The sequence below is a fragment of the Ovis aries genome, chromosome 2, assembly GCF_016772045.2.
Source record: "Ovis aries strain OAR_USU_Benz2616 breed Rambouillet chromosome 2, ARS-UI_Ramb_v3.0, whole genome shotgun sequence".
Classification (NCBI taxonomy): domain Eukaryota; kingdom Metazoa; phylum Chordata; class Mammalia; order Artiodactyla; family Bovidae; genus Ovis; species Ovis aries.
This window is the reverse complement of record NC_056055.1, coordinates 131,370,005-131,389,085: the sequence shown is the minus strand read 5'-3', so window position 1 is coordinate 131,389,085 and position 19,081 is coordinate 131,370,005. Positions and strand designations below refer to the sequence as shown.

The 19,081-nt window shown below is 39.3% G+C and overlaps 1 protein-coding gene across 2 annotated transcripts in view; it reads right to left on the bottom strand.

Annotated features, from left to right (window-relative positions):
* TTN (titin) overlaps positions 1-19,081 on the bottom strand; it is a 277,391-nt gene that overhangs the window by 211,793 nt on the left and 46,517 nt on the right. The window contains exons 44-46 of one of the 2 annotated variants that reach the window (XM_042244888.1): positions 15,412-15,600; positions 9,464-9,508; positions 1,635-8,374 (exon numbers count right to left, since the gene is read on the bottom strand). In XM_042244888.1, coding sequence (XP_042100822.1) covers positions 1,908-8,374; positions 9,464-9,508; positions 15,412-15,600 — 6,701 coding nt within the window. In that variant the 3' untranslated portion in view covers positions 1,635-1,907. Of the gene's footprint in view, positions 1-1,634; positions 8,375-9,463; positions 9,509-15,411; positions 15,601-19,081 lie in introns of those variants that run through there. The other variant, XM_060409682.1, reaches the window with a different exon arrangement.

Genomic DNA, 19,081 nt, shown 5'->3' with positions numbered 1-19,081 from the left:
CTCTAAGCAAGCAAAGCCAATGTTCTTCTGCAGGGCAGTGAGAAGGGTGGAGTATAAGCCTGACTGCTGTGTCTAGATCCTATGTATCCTCCCAGGTTTCTTATTTAATTTGAAAGGCTTTTAGGGAATTCCCACTGTGGGAATAAAAAATGTGACAAATGAAAGAAACATAATAAACATAACTGGATATATGGATTCTTTTGAAAATTTAAATGACTAATGTTTTACAATTCAATTAAAATTAGTATATTTAATATGACCATGGTATGTAAACATTGCTCAATTCAGGGTGGAAAACAGCCATAAGATAATAGTGAGTAATTTACAGAGCTGGAAGAAGAAAAGTTTCACAATCTAATTGCTATATTCTATTATTCCTCTTGTCAACTGTGGCAAAGCTAAAATCCATTCTGAATTATATTCAGAGAAGTTACTACTGACTAGAATGACACACCATCAGAGTTGAATGATTGCCTCTGAGGTCTTTTGGGCTAACCCTTTGTTTTTATACAGGAAAACTAAATTTCTTTGTATTTATTATATCTTATATGAGAGAAAATTTAGTTCACAGTGGCACTTAGGTACGTTAAGGATTTTGTGAATTTACTATAATTATAATTTTGAAAAACCAAAAGAGTCACTTTAGAAACATACATGTTGATATATCTTAAATTTGAATGCTTATTAATTTCTAGTTAGCTTTAAAAATAAAATTCAGGAAAATGACAGCAAAGCTAATTATCTTACTATTTGTATATAATCTGAAATACAAATTACCATACTGCCTCAATATTAAAAGTATCCCACCTTCTTTTTCTAATTTTAAAGATTCTGAAATTGTACTACAGCTTAAAGTTTATATGTAAATGAGATACAGTAGTCCTTTCCTCATCCCAGGCAAGTATCAAATTAATGTTGCATTTTTATACTTAGGCTTCCCTGGTAGCTTAGAGGTTAAAGCATCTGCCTGCAATGCAGGAGACCCGGGTTCGATCCCTGGGTTGGGAAGTTCCCCTGGAGAAGGAAATGGCAACCCACTCCAGGATTCTTGCCTGGAGAATCCCATGGACAGAGGAGCCTGGTGGGCTACAGTCCATGGGGTTGCAAAGAGTCAGACACAACTGAGCGACTTCACTTTTATACTTAATGTTGTCTCAAAATTTGAGAAAATGAAGCAGTTTCAAAAGTGGAAAGATATTTGCATATTCTGCAAATGTCTAGGTGAATTTTATCCACCAAGAGAACACCATTGGTCCCTTCAACACCAGTAAGAGTTAACATGCTTAAGAGGAGGGATATTAATAAGGAAAATATTTTTTAAAGAGCTAAAAGTAAATATTAAGACTACAAGGTAAAACAAATTATAGAATTAGTTACCAACTGGGCAAAGCTGGTTTCTATTGCTGTTTGGTTTATTCTGAGTAAATAAGCATGAATTTGGATGAAAAGGGGTTATTATCTCAAAAACGACTTCTACTCTGAGCAGAGAGATTTTACCTTACCCTTTGTCTGTGTGGTCATCTGACACGGTCTTCCAATTCACAGTTTACATAGACAGTTTATCTGCTAAAAGAGGATGCATGCTGCTGACACTTTATGGAGGAGGAAGGGAGGTAAAGCAGAGTGGCAACAAGTAGGTAGCCAAGGAGATGTTTAATAGTCCTGATGCTTCACAGCAGAATTGACACAGGTGATGATCCCACAGTTTAGATAACAGAATATTTACACGTGTTACAAACAAGAGATTTCCACATAGAGAAAGTGTTTCCCCAGGGTTTTTTCAAAGCAATGTGTTCAAATAGAGCAGATGTATTTGGAAACTTATCAGATCTACATAATTTGGAAAAAGTGAAAGCACTCATCAGCTCTCATCTTCATGGAGGCACTAACACATCGCATGGAGAACTTTAAATGAGGGTGAGCACAGCGCGGGCCTCAGTCATGCCCGATCTGTTCGTAGCTACACACCTGTACTCACCTTCGTCCTCTTTCGCTAAGCTTGTTATGAACAGGTTGTGGAATCCTATGCCACTTTCCTCGGCACTGAACCTTGCTCCTTGCACTAACTTCCCATCCTTGTACCAGTAAACCATGGGCCTTGGAGAGCCACGGACTAAACACTGGAAATAAGCTGCTGTACCTAACGGTGCAGAACAGTCAGAAATACCTTTGATAAACCTGGGAGGCCCTTCTACCACCTGAAATTCAAAAAAGCTGTCTGCATATTTGCTCTTTAAGACTAACTCTTCCCTCACACTGCTTAACGTCACTTTGCTTCTCTGTGACATCAGAGCCGACATTTCGGAGTCTCCCATGGTGAGGAATCCCCGACAGATCGCCTCCCCTACGCTGTTCACAGCTCTGCACCTGTATGTCGCGCTGTCAGAAAGACAAACGTTGCGAATCTTCAGCGTGTGACTTCCCTTCTCCTCACTAATCACATATTTAAGGTCATCTGGCTCAATACACGTGTATTCTTTATACCATTTTACTTCGGGAGTTGGGACGCCTATGACTGAACATTTGAACACAGCATCTGAGTTTTCTGGAATCCTAAAATCACAAATAGGCATTACAAAACGAGGAGGCATTTCGAATACTTCTAAGTCGATTTTTAAATCTTTGTCCTCTGCCTCCCTGGAAGCCATACTTGGATCTGCTAAATTCAATGGGAGAACATCTAGGCTCACAACCATGCTTTTATGATCAGGAGTAAATTCAGGAACTGTGACTATTTTCACTTGCTTCTCAAATTCTTTAACATCTTTTTCACTTAATTCAACTTCCAGGACAATTTCCTGAGGAGAAGGGGTCCTTGACGCAGTGTTTTCCAGATCAAACTCCATGACATGCTGGTGTGTTACTGGAGGCGGGAGTGCCACTGCTCTCTTTTGCTGGGGCACAATGTCCACGTGTGCAAAGCTCTTTGCTTCCCCTATGATGTTCACAGCATGGCACATGTACTCTCCCCCATCTCCGTTCTGAATGCTAGCAATTTCCAAAGAGCACACATTACCCACCCTTTCTATTTTGATTCTTTCATCTGGCTCCAGCAAAGATTTATTTCGATACCATTTCACACCGGGAACTGGAAGGCCCTCAACTTCAACAATGAAGCCCAAGGTTGTGTTTTCATAGATCTTCCTTTTGGTCAGCGGTTCAATAAAAGATGGAGGCATTTCATTGTCTTTGGGTTCAACGGCTTCACTGGGTGTGCCAAAGGAATCAGAACGCCGTAATTCATAGGCTGAGCTTCTGTCTTCTGTAGGTGTGTGGAAATGTTCACTTGACTGACTGTCCTCCCTACCTAGCTCGGATGGGTGCCTTTTAAAGTTTTCAGTGGGGTTTGGTCCTCCAGTAGGAATAGGGTATTGTTCAGCTGTTTTCCCTCCTAAAGGGGTGGAGTATCTCTCTAGGGTCTCTCCTGGGGGTGTGGAGTATCTCTCTAGGGTCTCTCCTGGGGGTGTGGAGTATCTCTCTAGGGTCTCTCCTGGGGGTGTGGAGTATCTTTCTAGGGTCTCTCCTGGGGGTGTGGAGTACCTCTCTAAGGCCTCCCCAGGAGGTGTGGAATATCTCTCTAGTGTCTCTCCTGGGGGTGTGGAATATCTTTCTGCTACCTCGCCTTCAGAAGGTGTTGAGTACCTGTCAGTAGCTTCCTCTAGAGCTGTGGTTCTTTCAGTAGTCTTATCCTCTAAATCTCTTGAGGATTTTTTAGTTGTATCTAAAGGAGGAAAATACAAATCAGGAGACTTTGGAGTTTCAAAACGTTCAACAGAGGATGGTGGAGTATAAAACTGATCTAGCTCAGAGATTTCTTCACTGCTGATACTTCCCACATCAATGGAAATATCAGATTCAGGAGAAAATGGGCGTCCCAGGGACTCCTGTTGTTGGCTGTAATACTCATACACTGTGTTGAAAGTTACTTCTTCCACCTCCATTGATGTGACTGAGTCAGTCTGAACATGTTCTGCCTTGTGCCTGGTGTCTTTAGTCTCAGGAACTTCATGTTTTCCAGCAGCAAGTAAGTACTGTGTCAGGGAAGTCTCGGATTCCGTCACCTCCGTGGTATGTGCCTCATCCAACTTAGGAGGGTTTTCAGAAAAACAAGTTTCTACCTTTTGTCTTTCAGTGGTGGAGAAAGAAGTTTCATCCTGAACTTGAATTTCTTCATCACATTTTTCTTTTTCAGGGGCATCCGTTTTTTCCCTTACTTGTTTGTGTGGATGCTGTTGTTCCTCAGTCACCAGGAAGGGAAAGCACTGACTTAAGGGCATTTTCCTGTGCAGTGTGTCTGCTTCCTGAACACCACCTGTGTGGTCTCCCAGAATTCCAGTGGCATAGGCCTCTGTCCCTCCATCTTGCTTTTGAAATGCTATCAACTCTGGTTCCAAGGTATGTTCTTCCTCCAGTTCACAGATCTCTAAAAGCTTTTCCTCACTTGCAGCTTTTTTCAGATGTGAGATGAAACTCCCATCTCCATTTTTCTCAGATATATCAGTTTCTCCTGCATCAGCAGATGAGCTCTGAGGTAGGGCACATGATTCACTATAGCTCTCTTCAGAAAAAGTTTTACGAGAAACCTCAGTATTTAAAATTTCTAAATTTTGTTCCTGCGTATGTTTTTCCGAATAAAAGACATTTTCATCACTGCCACTTTTCTCCCTCAGAGTCCTATCTGAAAACTCCTTACTGGAAGAAATCTCTGGATTTGCAAGCATGTTACTTTGCATGCTTTGAGAGGTATCCTGTGTATCAGATTGTATGGTTTCAGGGCTAGGAATTCCCTCTTTATATGGTGTTGCCTGCTCTTGACTAGGTTTTTGCTCTTGAAACTCCTTAGCTGTGTCTCCTAAATGAGAATATATTTGTCTCAGATCAAATACAAGGTTCTCAGCATCAGCTGCTTCAGAAGCAGGATGCTGGGTTTGAAAATAAGTTTCTTCTGGTTGATCACCATGTAATCTAACTTCTTGAAATTTTACATCTGCAGTTTCTATTTGAGCATGAAATTGCTTTAGGTCAAATGTAACAGGTGCTTCATATTCAGCCCTTTCAGAAGATGCAGATTGATCTGTAAGAGCTATTTCCTTCTGTTGTCCCCTTTCTTGTAATTCAGACTCCTTATGAGTTTGAGAAGAAAGTAGCTTTAAATTCATTACAATGTTAGACGAATCCTGTTCAGTGTTTGGAGACATTTCCTCATGCACATTTGTGTGTAGGTTACTTGGTCTTGATTTTCTTTGTCTTAATGGAAAGTCTTTGTCATCAAGCTTCTTTTGAGGAGGATTCACAAAAGATTTCTTTGTAGATCTTTTTTCTAGAACACCTTTTTCTACCTGCTGTAACTTTTCAAATGCGATGACTCTATGCCTCACCTTTTTTCCTGGGTAGTATCTCTCTTCACCAAAGGGTTCTTCACATACAATGATGGACGATTCTTTTGTATCGTAACTATCAGAAGTTCTTTCAGAGCGGATATTTGGTAAATGGTCAGTCTGGGCATATTCTTGCACGTTTTCCCTCTCTGGTCCACTGAATTTTTCGAAATCATTTCTTACCCCTTTTCTATTTTTAACTTCACTGAAATCATCACCAAATGGATAAACAGTCCCCTCTGCTCGGTGTGGCTTTGATTTTTCATTTACATGTTCCTCTTTCCCTTCATCTTGCCATTGTATGAGTTCAGCTCGGAGAGGCTTGTTGATTCTTAAGGATCTAGAAGTGCACTGCATAAATCTGGGCACTTTTTCTCTAGAAGATGTACAAGAAACGTGGGCTTTCTGCTCTATCTGTTCAACTGTCTCAGGGCTTTGAAAATACTCTCTTACAAAATATTCTTTTATATTGGATTGGGGAGGAAAAGAACCAGTTGGATAATCATAAAAATGTGCCCTTACAGCTTCTCCCTGGATGTGTTGATCTTTGGAATATCTGGCATAAATTCCACCCATATTTTCTAATTGACTATATTCCCTGTCAGTGACAGGTTCCACTGTTAGGTCTGAAACACTCTCAACTGCGCCTGAATTGTTTTCAGCAACGCATCTATATTTCCCAGAATCTTGAGAATTAACATCATTAATATATAGCCTGTGGCAACAATTAATTTCTTCAAACTGGAACTTCTGGTTCTGCCTTAACAGGACTCCATTGTGGAACCATGTCACAGCTGGTTTAGGCTCTCCAGAGAGTAAACATTCAAGGACTATGGAATCCCCTTCTCTACACCTGGCATGTTGTGGCATTCCCTGTAACACTTCTGGTGGCTCGTTAGTAATGTCAGAAGAGAATACGAACTTGTGTTTTGGTGAGCGAGTTGCCTCATCCTGAGGCATTGCCTTAGGTTCCAACTCCTCCAGTTGAAACAAGTCTCTTGACTCTCTATCCTGTTCTGGGGTAGGAGTAGCTGCCGTTATCTGAATTTCTACAGGAAAGGAAAGCAATTCTGTGTCTGCAGAGGGAGGAACTGGTGCGTTAGTTTTTAACATATGGAGGTTTGTTTGGCCCTCTCGTCTTAGAGGAGGTATGCCTTTTGCTTGGTCAAACACCAACATCAGCTCCTCTTCCTCATCAGTATAGTCTTGCAACACTGGGACCCTATATGCTTCCAGAGCATGCCTTTGTTTTGACTTCACTTTAAGTACACTCGTTGTTTTTACTGTTCCGTATTGGTTAAATAGCACACAGGTGATGGAACCTTCATTTTGAGGAAGAACAGAAGAAAAGGTTAATATTGAATAGTTTTCAAAGGTCTGAGTGATAAAGCCTTGATTATGTGGGATTGGTAGATCATTGTTATACCAAGTCACTATGGGTTGAGGGTATCCTTGAAAATGACACACAAATTCACAGCTGTCACCTTCCTCAACTTCTTGAGATTCAATTTCTTGAAGAAATGAAGGTGGGCAACGTTGCAGACGTTTTTGGAAAGGATTTTCAAAATATCTTGCGGCTTTTTCTTCCTGTTCAGTTTTAAATTCATCACCTTTAACAGAGGTGGAGTGTTGTAGCTCTCTCACATCATCTTTTCTTATTTCAGTATCTAATGCTTCCCTTTCTTGGATATTTACAATTGAGCCAAAAGATTCACTGGTGTACGGTGTAGTAATTTGAGACACCTTTTCAGAGGTCTCAAATATTTCCTCATTCTTACTTACATTCATGGTATCTTCAGATGACTCGACAATTTTGGTTTGGGTCATAATGGCTTCAAGTTGTTCTCCTGCTTGGGTAGTCTCATTTATTATACTCTTACTGTATAATTGGTCTCTTGATAGACTTTCTCTCAGAAATGCCTCTTGGCTCATCCTCATTTCAGTCTGGAGAATTTCCTCATTGACAGCAGTGTGCAAGGTTGTGGGAGCTTCTCCAGATTCCACATTTTGATCCATTAAATTAGGAAGGACCTGCAGATCCTGGACAATGCCCTCGGTTGAATTATCTACCTCTTCCCTATCGTCAGCTAGAGCAGGCATAGAACTGCTTTTTATTTCCTCTCTAGAGAACAGAACACCCTTATCACTATCTTCACTTTTCAGAGTTCTTGAACTTATTTCAGATGACGTGTCTAACAGAGATAATTTCTTTTTCTCCATCAACATTCTTCTAGCCTCCCGTAAACGGTGCAACTTCATTTTGGTCTCCTCGTCCAAGAAACTTTCGCCTACGTTAAGCCATCCCCTTATGTCAGATTTACTTTCTAAATATTCTTCCTCATACATTAAATCTGTTTTCCTGCCAGGGCACACTGTTTTAAAGTGTATAGTTCGCATCATTCCCTGTTGTTCCACGTCCTGCTTCTTATTAAAGGGAGAACCAGTAAACCTCAGGTCAACCTTCAACCTCCCTTCTCTCCTTTCAGCTAAAGCTGCCACATTTCCATGCGTCTGTTCTACCTTTTTCAGAAATTCTAAATATTTCTCATCTTGCCCTTTTTGAATTACGAGCAATGATGCAGTTGATTCAGCAGAGCCTTCACTATTAATTGCTAATAATCTGTAACTTCCAGAATCTCGGTCTTGAACACTTTTAACCTCTAAGCTGGAAGAGTGATGATGTAAATCACTCTCTGTTTTTATGACCCATCGAAGCCCTGTTGCAATAGGTCGATTGTTTTGAAACCAAGTCATTTTTGGAGTTGGACAGGCAATTAATTTACACATAAAAACAACAGGTTCACCCTCAAAAACATATTTAAATGTAAGTTTTTGGGTAAAAGAAGGCTTGAAATATTCTGGCCAGGAGCTTGTTGATGATATTCTACTTGCATATCTTTTAGCAGCCATGGAGCTGTGGTCTATGTCTTCAGAATCCGAGAAGGCATCTCGGGTCTCTCTTTCCGAATGCTCAGATTCTTCCTCAGAGGAGGACTCTAAAAAAAAAGTTCAATTAGAAAGCATTTTACTATTTTCCATAGTATTTGAAAAAGTTGAAAATAAATGAAATTGCGAAATAGAAAATGAAATAAAGTGCATGCTACAGATTCTCACAAATCCATAAAAAAAATTCACTCACCATATTTGTTCGAATAAACGCAACACCATGCTCTGTTTAAAAGATTCTGACACGAAAATCGTTCGTTGTCTGGTCTTTTCTTCAAACTGCTGAAATTTCTTCTTGAACAAGCGAAAATGCATTTCAAAATAACATGTTCCTGTACATATTTGTTCTGAGAGCAGGAAAACTTTGTTCTTTTGATGGCTAAGACGAAAATCTTACCTGACTTGCAGAGAGTGGAATAAACGCCCTTTCTGATCCTTTTGATTATAGATTAAATTATTATATTTTGGAGAATTAACTATTTAAGAAATATATATGAGAACTACGACCATAAATAATTAGCTAAAGTAAAATGAGAAGGCGTTTATTCGAACTAATACAGCCATAAAGTCACGATGTTATGCAAAGAAAAGCAGGCAATAAGGATCACGTAAGGTAGCTATCTGCAAGCCAGTGTAAGAGACATATCAATGTTAAAATGATGTATGTGCATGAAGTGTGAACCAGAATGGGGATGTAACATTTTCACACATCCTAAACAAAAAAGCATTTCAATTATGATTCATTCATGACATTGCATTCTGAGAATGACAGCTAGGTTATTGTCTATTGTTCAATTTAATTCACTGTGATTTTGAAAACAAACTTCTACTTATGATTTCATGCATTAAGATGAAAACCTTTTCTAATACACGCTTTTGAAAATATCTGCAAACAAGAAGTTGAATATGGCTGATAAATTTTAAATACAAAAGTTTAAATTACCATAAAACAAATGACTGTGAAATGCATGTAACCATCAGCATATTAAACCAGGCATGCGACATAGTAATATATACTCTAAGAGATATATTTGTACATCTATGTCATTTTTCCTCAATAATACTAACAGAAGGAAGCTCAAGGATTTTATTAATCCTTCAGAATTTCTATTCAAATCTCACATTCAATGTAACAATACCTTTCATCTCCATCTCAATCTGCTCATGCAACATTGATTCAGGAGCTAGAATGGAAAAACAGGAGATTTTCATGATTAATTCCATATACTTTCTGCCTCAATTCAGGATTCATATAATTACAATTTTCTCTTTATTATAATAATAGAAAACTACATACCCCAAATGCACCCCTCAAAATCCATGCCAAACAAATCAATGAGCTGGTAAGGTACATGATGATGACAGAAAGATTTTAAAGCATTTTTATTTTAGGTTCTCTGGTGAAATTTCCACTTTTAGTTCCACAATTCCCCATGCCTTTTACATGCATTGAGAAAAGCAGTCCATAAACTACAGGAATATTTCTTTTAATTGTCTTATTGACTGAATACTTGCTAAGAGACAAAAATCACATTTAGAAGAAACATGCATTTTCTAATTTGCCACTTTTAACTCAGCTTTCCCTAAAGAATTAAGTGTTTCCTGCTAGTAAAAACTCTTTTGATTTGAAACCACCTTTAAAACGTTACGCAAAAGGTCCGATTACATGTTAAAGAGCAAAACAGAGAGTTGTCAGCTCAAAGTTGCTTTTATTATTTAAGGAAAAGTCACCGCCTTTAGACACAATCATCTCGGGGTGGCTTCTGCAGGAAGCAGATGTCCAGGTGCCACTCTCATTCCCCTCTCTGCGTGACACAAGTCAGCGGCTCCGCCGCCCTGGCGTCTCAGTTCCTTGAGGACTCTGGCATTAAGTTACTGACAAACTTGATGTTTTCTTTGATGACGCTCTCTTTACTTCATGGGTTGTTTTAATTTGGGGCTCTTTGAGTGTTTTAATACTTTTAGTATCTGAACCAAGGGTAATTTTGTAAATGCTTGGACTTGCAATACTTTTGCTAGGTAAGAATAAAGTTTGGGAAAGGAATAAATTAGCTGTGTTTGTAAAATGTATGCAGACTTTAGAGGAGATGGAACGTCGTCAGGACGAGAGAGAAAGCAGCATGTTAGTCTCAAAACTGATATTTACTTATGCTTACTATGCACATGAGAACTCTACCCAAACAGACTTACGGGGGTCCACATTCCTACCTGAATTTTGTGGCTAACTCAGTAGCCTATGTAAAGTCATTAGGGCAAAACAGAAGAGGACCAGATAAACACTGGCTCATATTAGATAATTAGATAACTGTGCCTGATCCTTTATTCTTCATACACTTAAAGTGGCTTATCTCTTAATTTTCTTAAATAAGGCAGTCTGGACTTGTCAAGGGGAAAAAAATGCTCATGTGCCAAGAACGTTTTAAGAATATAATCCGCTGGAACTGAGTGAATTGGAAATTCCAAGGCAAAAATGTCCAGTTCAAATCCACTCAGGGAACATAGTGATCAAGCACTGTCCTAGGGCACTAAGTTCTTTAGGAAGTAAGTTGAAAGGCCTACATTGCTCACATGTCCAAAACACAACCAGCTCTCAATTATTTTACTGTAGGAATGGTCCCAGTTGTCACCTACATGGGTTATAGACAATACATCCCGGTAGATAGTTATCTGTCTGATGACTGTGCTAGCTAGCAGCCATGGTGAAACTGAGGGTTAACTTTCAGGATGGTGGAATTTTCCACCTAATTTTCATTTAATTTGCATAATTAGACCACAGTTCTTGACCTATTCTTTTCTTAGGCTTTGAAAATTAATCAGAAACAGCTGTAGACCAAAACTGTCAGATTAAGAAAAAAAATCCTCCTTCTGATGAGTGAGGACTGCAGATACTTTAAGTGAGTTAATTAATCTGTTTCAAAATGCAGTACAAAGATGGCCATGCACGTAGCACTGTGTTGCCCCCTGTTCATTTCTAACCCTCACAAATAGCGTGGCTGGATCGGGGAAGAACTAAGGGCACAGCTCCACAGACTCCTGGAGATGCCCAAACTTCTTCCTCACGCTTCCCCCCATGGGATTCAGTGAAGGTCCTTTGCCTGCAGACACACAGCACAGGATTCGAGTACATGAAGAATACTTTTCTCACTTCATTAATAGTGAAGAAGACAATCCAAGGATGAAAGGAAGACATTATCCTCTGCCCAGATAAATACATTCATGTCCTTCTAGACACAGTGGTGAGTCAAGGACAGTAACACCAAAAATAGTGTCTTGCTATGAGATAATTCTACAATTCTGCAAGGAGCTGAGACTGTAAAGCAGCAACATTGGTTGAGAAATGTCTAAAGACTACTCATTTTGGTCCAGACAATGCCAGGCACAATAATAAATACTAATAAAAACTCAATGATCTGTAACACCTTAAACTACTTTGGTACACTTCCTAGGCGGTATGTTTGGTAAACATTAGAAAAAATTGGCACATATGAAACAAACCTTAACTTCCTGAACTCTGATTTGAAAGTTAAGCTTCTGTGAATCTAGAGTGGAACGTTACATGTTCGTAAGTTTAGCCAATGAATTGGTTGACTTTCATGAGTCATTTATGAATAGAGTGCTAATTTAAGGATGTTTTAATTAATACATTCATTGATATAATTTGCATGATGGAAAAGCTGCATAAAGTGATGAGGATGAAATGAAGCAAGTCAGAGCTAAAAATCCAATAACCACCTTCTAGTCTTAGCACTGCTGACATTGTCTTCTCTCCATACTCATTGTGTACAATGCAGCTATATAATCCTTGGTCTACCAGCAGAACATTATATGTGGTAAGACACTGAATATGTCCATTTTGTGACTGCTTCACTCTCTTATATTCCTCTAGCTTTACACCTTCATAAATCCAGGTTATATCAACAGAAGACTCATCTTCTAAAACACAGAGGAATTGAGTTGCATCACTGCACTTTACAGAGAGGTCCTGAAGATGCAGGAGAATCTTTGGCACTTCACCCGTTGTCTCTTCACTTTTCTCAGACAACTCAGTGCTTTCTGCAATTTGTGAAAGGAGTGCAGCCTGGTGCAACTGTACATCTTCAACGGATACAGCTGTGTGGGTGGAACTTTGAGATACACTTTCAAAAACCTGCAATTTATATTCATATGATGATCCTTGAAATGACTTCATTTCGCTCTGCACTATTCTGCCAGTCCTGCTTCCCAGAACTTTGCCTAGCTAGGGCTTGCACTGTATGCTAACTGACAAGAAAAAGAAAAGGATATTAAGATCTAAGCTTTGTCACTTGGCTAGGTTAATAAAATAAAATGACGTGGAAGATGAAGATGAAAGACATCACTGTCGCTCAGAAGCAGGCTGCCAGATGCAGTGTGCTCCAGGGTGTCAGGATTACACAAAAGAGAGTTCATTCCCAGTGATGCAGTGATGAATGGATGATGGAGGCTCATGCGGATGCCGTGAAGTATCTGCTTCCTTCCTTCGGTTGCCATTGCAGCTTCCCAGAGTGATAGAACCACTCTTTCTTCTTGACTCTATTTGGGATATCATTTGTCCTCCCTCCTCCATATACTTTATCAACAACAGGTAGCAAATAGATCATTAATGATGCAATGATAAGATGTTGCTTAGAAAAGTAAAAATGTCAGGCAAAGTTGATGCCTGCATGCTAAACAGCTTCAGTCGTGTCCAACTCTGTGTGACCCTGTGCACTGCAGCCCACCAGGCCCCTCAGTCCATGGGATTCTCCAGGCAAGAATACTGGAGTGGGTTGCCATGCCATCCTCCAGGGGATCTTCCCCAAAAATAACTAGTGTAATGCCCTGAACACATACTTCAGTGAGATTTCAAGTATACTGGTTAAACCATAGCTAAGGACTTAGGGGTAACTGTTAGTAAATGATGGACCAGCCACCATAGGCACTGAGACACACAGCAGAGACTCTCATTAGTAACAGTGGGAGGAGCAGGGGTGCAGCAGGGCAAAGTCTTTGAAGCAAGCTGGGCTTCCTTTACCTTTTGGAGTCACTGTGAGTGTAGCTGCACAAGTGGCTTCCCCAGCGCAATTGGCTGCTTTGCAACAGTATTGCCCGGCATGCTCTGAGTAAGCATCAACTATAAGCATTAAAGCCAAGCCTGTGGACTCCTCAAAGTAGAAAACTACATCTTTTGTTGGCAGAATTGATTGTTGGTTATGAAACCACTGGATTTCTGGCTTGGGAATGCCAGAAACCCTGGCATGAAATCTGACTGTCTCCCCGCTGTGCACCCTGAGGCTGGATAGAGGCTGGATGAAGATGGGCTTTTGGCCAAGGGGCTCCTTCTTAAATGAAACTGATGAAGAGATATGCCATTGAGAGTTGGATGTAACTTCTTCAAGTGTGCTAAATCCTGAAAAGAAGCATGCCAGCCTTTAATGTCTTGCGTACCCTGCATTGAAACCAGAACTCATTAGGGCGCAAATTTCAGTGGGGACTAGAATCCAATCCAATCTTGATGCCTTGCCAACATATGCCACTATTGATTCAAAATCACACAAGTTCCCTTCCATTCTCCAGACACGCTGGGGCATAAATAGTCTAAGGGGTGTCATACATTGCTCATGAAGGCAGTAGCAAAGTGTGCAATTCAGGTTAGATATTCTTGTTTTCCATTATTTTTTCCCCTTCTGGTTGTAAGACCAGCTTTTATTTTTTGGTAAACCACATTACACTGATTACTAAGAAAACCTCTGGCTATCAAAATGAAGTTTTTAAAATTAAGGAAAAAAGTGAGAGCTGCCCTAACTCTTCATGTATTTGTTTTTTTTTTTTTTTTTTTTTTTTTGTTTATAACATAACCACATTTATTTAAGAATATTCCAATATCAAATGGCAAATTTCAACAATGCAAAACTTGCACCAACCTAATACACACACTAAGCAGTAACAATGTTCAGTATGACTTTTCTCTTTTTTTGTCACTTAGAGATTTCCAGAATTCTAATTCAGAAATCCTCACATCTTAGTTTTATGGTACTCTATAATGTTTTCAATTATATCAGGACAGTTGAAGAGTTGTCGGTCCTTTTCAATTATCTTTTTGTTATATTCTATAACATCTTATGGAAAAACCTGAACAAGCTTTTTGATCAATTCATGTATTTGTATATGTTAACTATTACAGAGACTAAGGACTCTCCTGGTGGTCCAGTGGTTAGGAGTCCGCCTTCCAGTGCAGGGAACCTGGCTTTAATCCCTAGTCGGGGAATTAAGGTCCCACATGCTGTGGGGCAACTAAGGCCACATGTCACAACCACAGGGCTGAACCGCCACAACTAGAGAGAAGCCCTCGTGCCTCAACAAAGATCCAGAGAGCCACAGCTAAGACCCAGTGCAGCCTAAAACAAATACATTTTAAAAATATTAGAGACTAAATTGCTCAGGAAAAATAGTCTGACTGTATAAAAATACTATCTCATTTTGAATCAAAGCGCCCTCCCTTGCCCTGATACTGAGGAAGTGTTTCTGAATGCAATTTAAAGAGCTCCAAGTAACAGAAGAATGTTAAACCATCTCACAACTGAGCCTCTCAATCCTCAAGCATTCTTTGAATGCTGGCAAGACAGATCCAGCTGATGTACAGACCTGAAATCATCCACAGTAGCTTCTGGGAAATCAGAATTTCATCAATACCATGGTGGAATAGGAACATTCTTACACTGAAAAAATTCTTTTAAAAAATTTTCATGCTAACCAGATGAAAAAACAAATCTACCTAATTCTTTAGCATATGTTGCTCCCCATTCTGATACACGCTGCTCAGGAAGCATGAAAGCTGGTAATGAGAGCAATACATTACAAAATACTATGGAGACAAAGCAGGGCAAAATAAAAAATGATAAGCTCTGTGATTCGTAATGATAGGGGGTAACTGAAAAGCGAGAACATTGCATGTAACATGGAAATAATTAGTTGCATTAAGAGAAAAGGAGGACCAACGATGATTTACACGAAATCCTTAGTGATTGTTACCCACGTTGTAAGATGAGGTCTATGTTTAAATGTGGCTCTTAAAACTGTTTTGCCATACCTTCCAGTCTCAGAGTGGCTGTGCTTGACACTTGACCTACAGCATTGCTGGCAACAAAAGTATAAATTCCTTCATCTTCTGGAAAAGCTTCAGCAATTTCCAATTGGTAAGTGTCTTCAAACTGAGTCATTTTAAAGAACCGAGATGGCTTGATTTTCTTGTCTTTGCTGTACCAAGACACTTTTAGATCTGTAATACAAAAGGAAAAGGATCTTTAAATTACCCAAAGTGGGTATTTTTATTTACCTGCAAACACAAAATGGACTATATAGCTGGCTAATGTTATATTTATCTAAATAATATGATATTTTCTTTTGGGCATTCCACATCTGATCTTAATGATTTCTTATCATTTTTAAGAAGGAAACATGATTTTAGAGAAATCCAGCTTATACATGGGTTAGAATGTTTGAAAGTTTACAATTTTAGTTATATTCTTTGTAATCATTTGCATGTTGCACGATGGAAGCAAAGATGAGATTTTTACACATTCGGTGACTTTGAGAGAAAGCCTGTCCTGAGAAATAGTGACCTCTCAAGGTGACCGAGACTGTGGTTGCCTACTGAGACAGGAAATAAGGAAAATCTGCTTAGGGAGAAAGATCCATCAACACTCCATAAGGTCTAAAGAGATACCACTGAAGGCTGAAGAGAAAAACCTCTACTATTTTGTTACCAATGGGCTAGCATTGGAAGCTCTCAGCACATCAGAAAATAATTTTTAAAACTGAAAGAAAGATTCATGAAATTTGGGCATCTTAGATAAATTTGGCTTTTTTTTTCAAAGTAGCAGTAATAATAAATAATAATATAACACTAGCTATTTCCACACAAGGATTTGAACCATCTTAAAATGATAGAAAATAAAAACCCAACCAAGGATAAAATAGTATATGCTGTTATAGTTTAAGGTGATGTGTACTTTTAAAATTAGTATCCTTTCATTAAAGCAATAACCCTGTAAGTCAAATGTAGATTCAAATTCAGTTACTTGTTTTAAAAGCCAAAATCAAAAGCATCTTCTTTCTGCAATGAGGTCATTATGTTACTTCTTTATCTCAATACGATCCATGGGGATCGTCCAACAGTCCAATCATTTAGTGTTTGCTTGCATTTTTACCTAACTACTAGTTGATGATGGTTCCCCCACTTCCCACTATGGTAGTTGTTTATAAACAAGTGCCCCTTTTAAAGAAACAAATCTTTCCACTTCCTTAGGTAGCAAGGTAAGATAGGAAATGGAATCCTGACAATACAATTTATCAGCCATGTGACCTTAGACATGTAAGCTAATCTCTTTGAATAAGTCTTCTCATTTGTAAAATAAGAAGCATAATAATCCATAGGCTGTGTGGATTCCATGACACACAGAGGAAAGGGCTTTATAAACAATAGGTGCAGTCAGTCATTAAGGCAAGAATAGCTAACCTCACAAGGGGTCAGCAATGCCTTCAACAACTTGCCAAAAAAAACAGAGTCACAGGATACAAAAGTAATATTATCACACAGGACGTAAAAGTCATCCTACAAACACTGGATTGTTTGTTTAGTCCTCAACAGAAAGGGAAGGGTAGAGAGCATTAGTCTTCACAAGAGGGCTTATTACTTCCTGACAGCTTCTTCCTTTGGTGAACTGAATGAAGCAGGACAGGCATGGGCTGCCTGTAAGAAATGAGCTAAAGGGCGAGATTTGTCTTGCTGGTGGACTTGGTGCTTCTTGCTGGACTTCCACTACCTGTGTCAGCCACTGGCTTCCGGCTCCTGTGAGGCTGCCCCACAACCTCTGCTCCTACAGAGTACAACCCCCACTACACTGCTGTTTCTGCTGCTACAGAGTACAACCCCCGCTACACCGCTGTATTTGGTCCCTGGGTCTCATCCATTCTACCTCCTGAACTCTTGCACGATGTACCCCTTCTTTCTTCTGACTCCCCTCATTGGCAACACTTTCCAAGCCAAGCCTTATGAAATGAAAGGATACCAGCCTCTCCGCTGGTTCCTCCCCTCCAGTCTCATCTCCCACAACTGTCCATTCCTCCTTTCGTTATCAGTGTTTCTTCTAAAATGCAAACCTGATCATGTTACTGAGGGGTTTAAAAATCTCTCAGTGATTCTTCAAAGGAAACAGGAGTCCTAACTAACCATAGAATACCAATACTTTATTGGCATCTGACCCTTGCCTAACCCTTGCCTCCCAGCTCCCTCATGACAAGACCGTATTTAAACCACTTGTTGCCAGCATAAAATGTTCTGGCAAACCTTTATGACTCTGCAAATGCCGTTTTCTGTCTGAAGCACCACTGTGCTCAATAAGCCTATTAATTCTTCAGTGCGCCATCCATGCATCTTTCTCCAGCTGTCCCCCAGACAGCACTGAGTAGGTGCGCTGTTACAGCACTCACAACCTTGGAATCTGGCCGTGCATCGCCTCACCGACACACTGAGCTCCAGGAAGCCAGGGCCAGGTGCAGCAGCCCTAGAACCTAGCATGATGTCTCAACAGCAGGACACAAATATTGGTGGAATAAAACAAAAGAGATGCTTAAATGAGTGATGGGCATTCCTCACTGCCTAACTAAGTATTTATCATTTCACTTAGCTAGTTGCCACACTGTAAGCCTCCACATGATACTGACTCATTACAGAATGAACAGTAGCAAAAAGCTAGATTTATTACGTTTTAAAATTCTACTTTTCCGAATTTTTCTGCTACCAGTAGGTGGCACCAGAGACCTTCAGTAGACAACATTTTCACTCAAAAGCACCACCAGATTCCTCAGACCACATTCTGTGCTTTGCTAAGTATTGATTTCGCGTAACATGAGACTGGGGCTTCTGCCTACCTTCCCCCCCTCCCCCCACCCCGCCAAGTTTGTAGAAAGTAGAGCTGCATTTACTTTCTTAAGGCAAGCTGCGTAAATATTTTCAGTCGGAGTGGCACAAAACAACGTGATTCAGTAAGCTTTTATTTTAAAAAGGCATTTTTAATGAATTTAATTTTTGTTACATAGAAAATACATTTATGACAGGATGCTGTATATCTAAATATTACCACACAGAGAGAGTTAATGATCACATGAATTTATAAAGTCCGTTCAAACATTTAAAGACATTGCCCATATAGAAAAGATATTTTTCTTTTGCTATCCCAATTGAGGTCTGGTAAAGATTAGACTGTATTTTTACAACATCCTAAAGGCAAACTATAAAATGACTTACCTAAAAAAGCACTATATAAACATGTCTAAGACTACTACTTTAGATAATCCATATTTACCTATAATCAAAATAGTCCTCTAAAAATTCAAAAAATAGACAAATTATTTAGTGTGACTTTGGTGAATTTAACATTAAAATTATTTTCTCTTTCTTGTGTTAGTAAGGTATTACCCACTCAATTCTCATTTCTTAATATTTAGGGTTTCTCAAACACTATGCTCTGAAGTAATACAGTCTATAGTATTTTTTTATGTTGGTCCCCCATTACCAGATTTTTATGTTTCTATAATTCCTTCCAGCGGTTGTAATAAAATTAATATATTAAGTACCAGCTACTTGTCAGCCACATCATGCCTATACGTGCTTTATATACTTTGTATTCTTTAATCATGCTCATAAAATCAAATGGGTCTATTTGGTTTCTAGATCAGCGTCTCCAAATCAGAGGAGG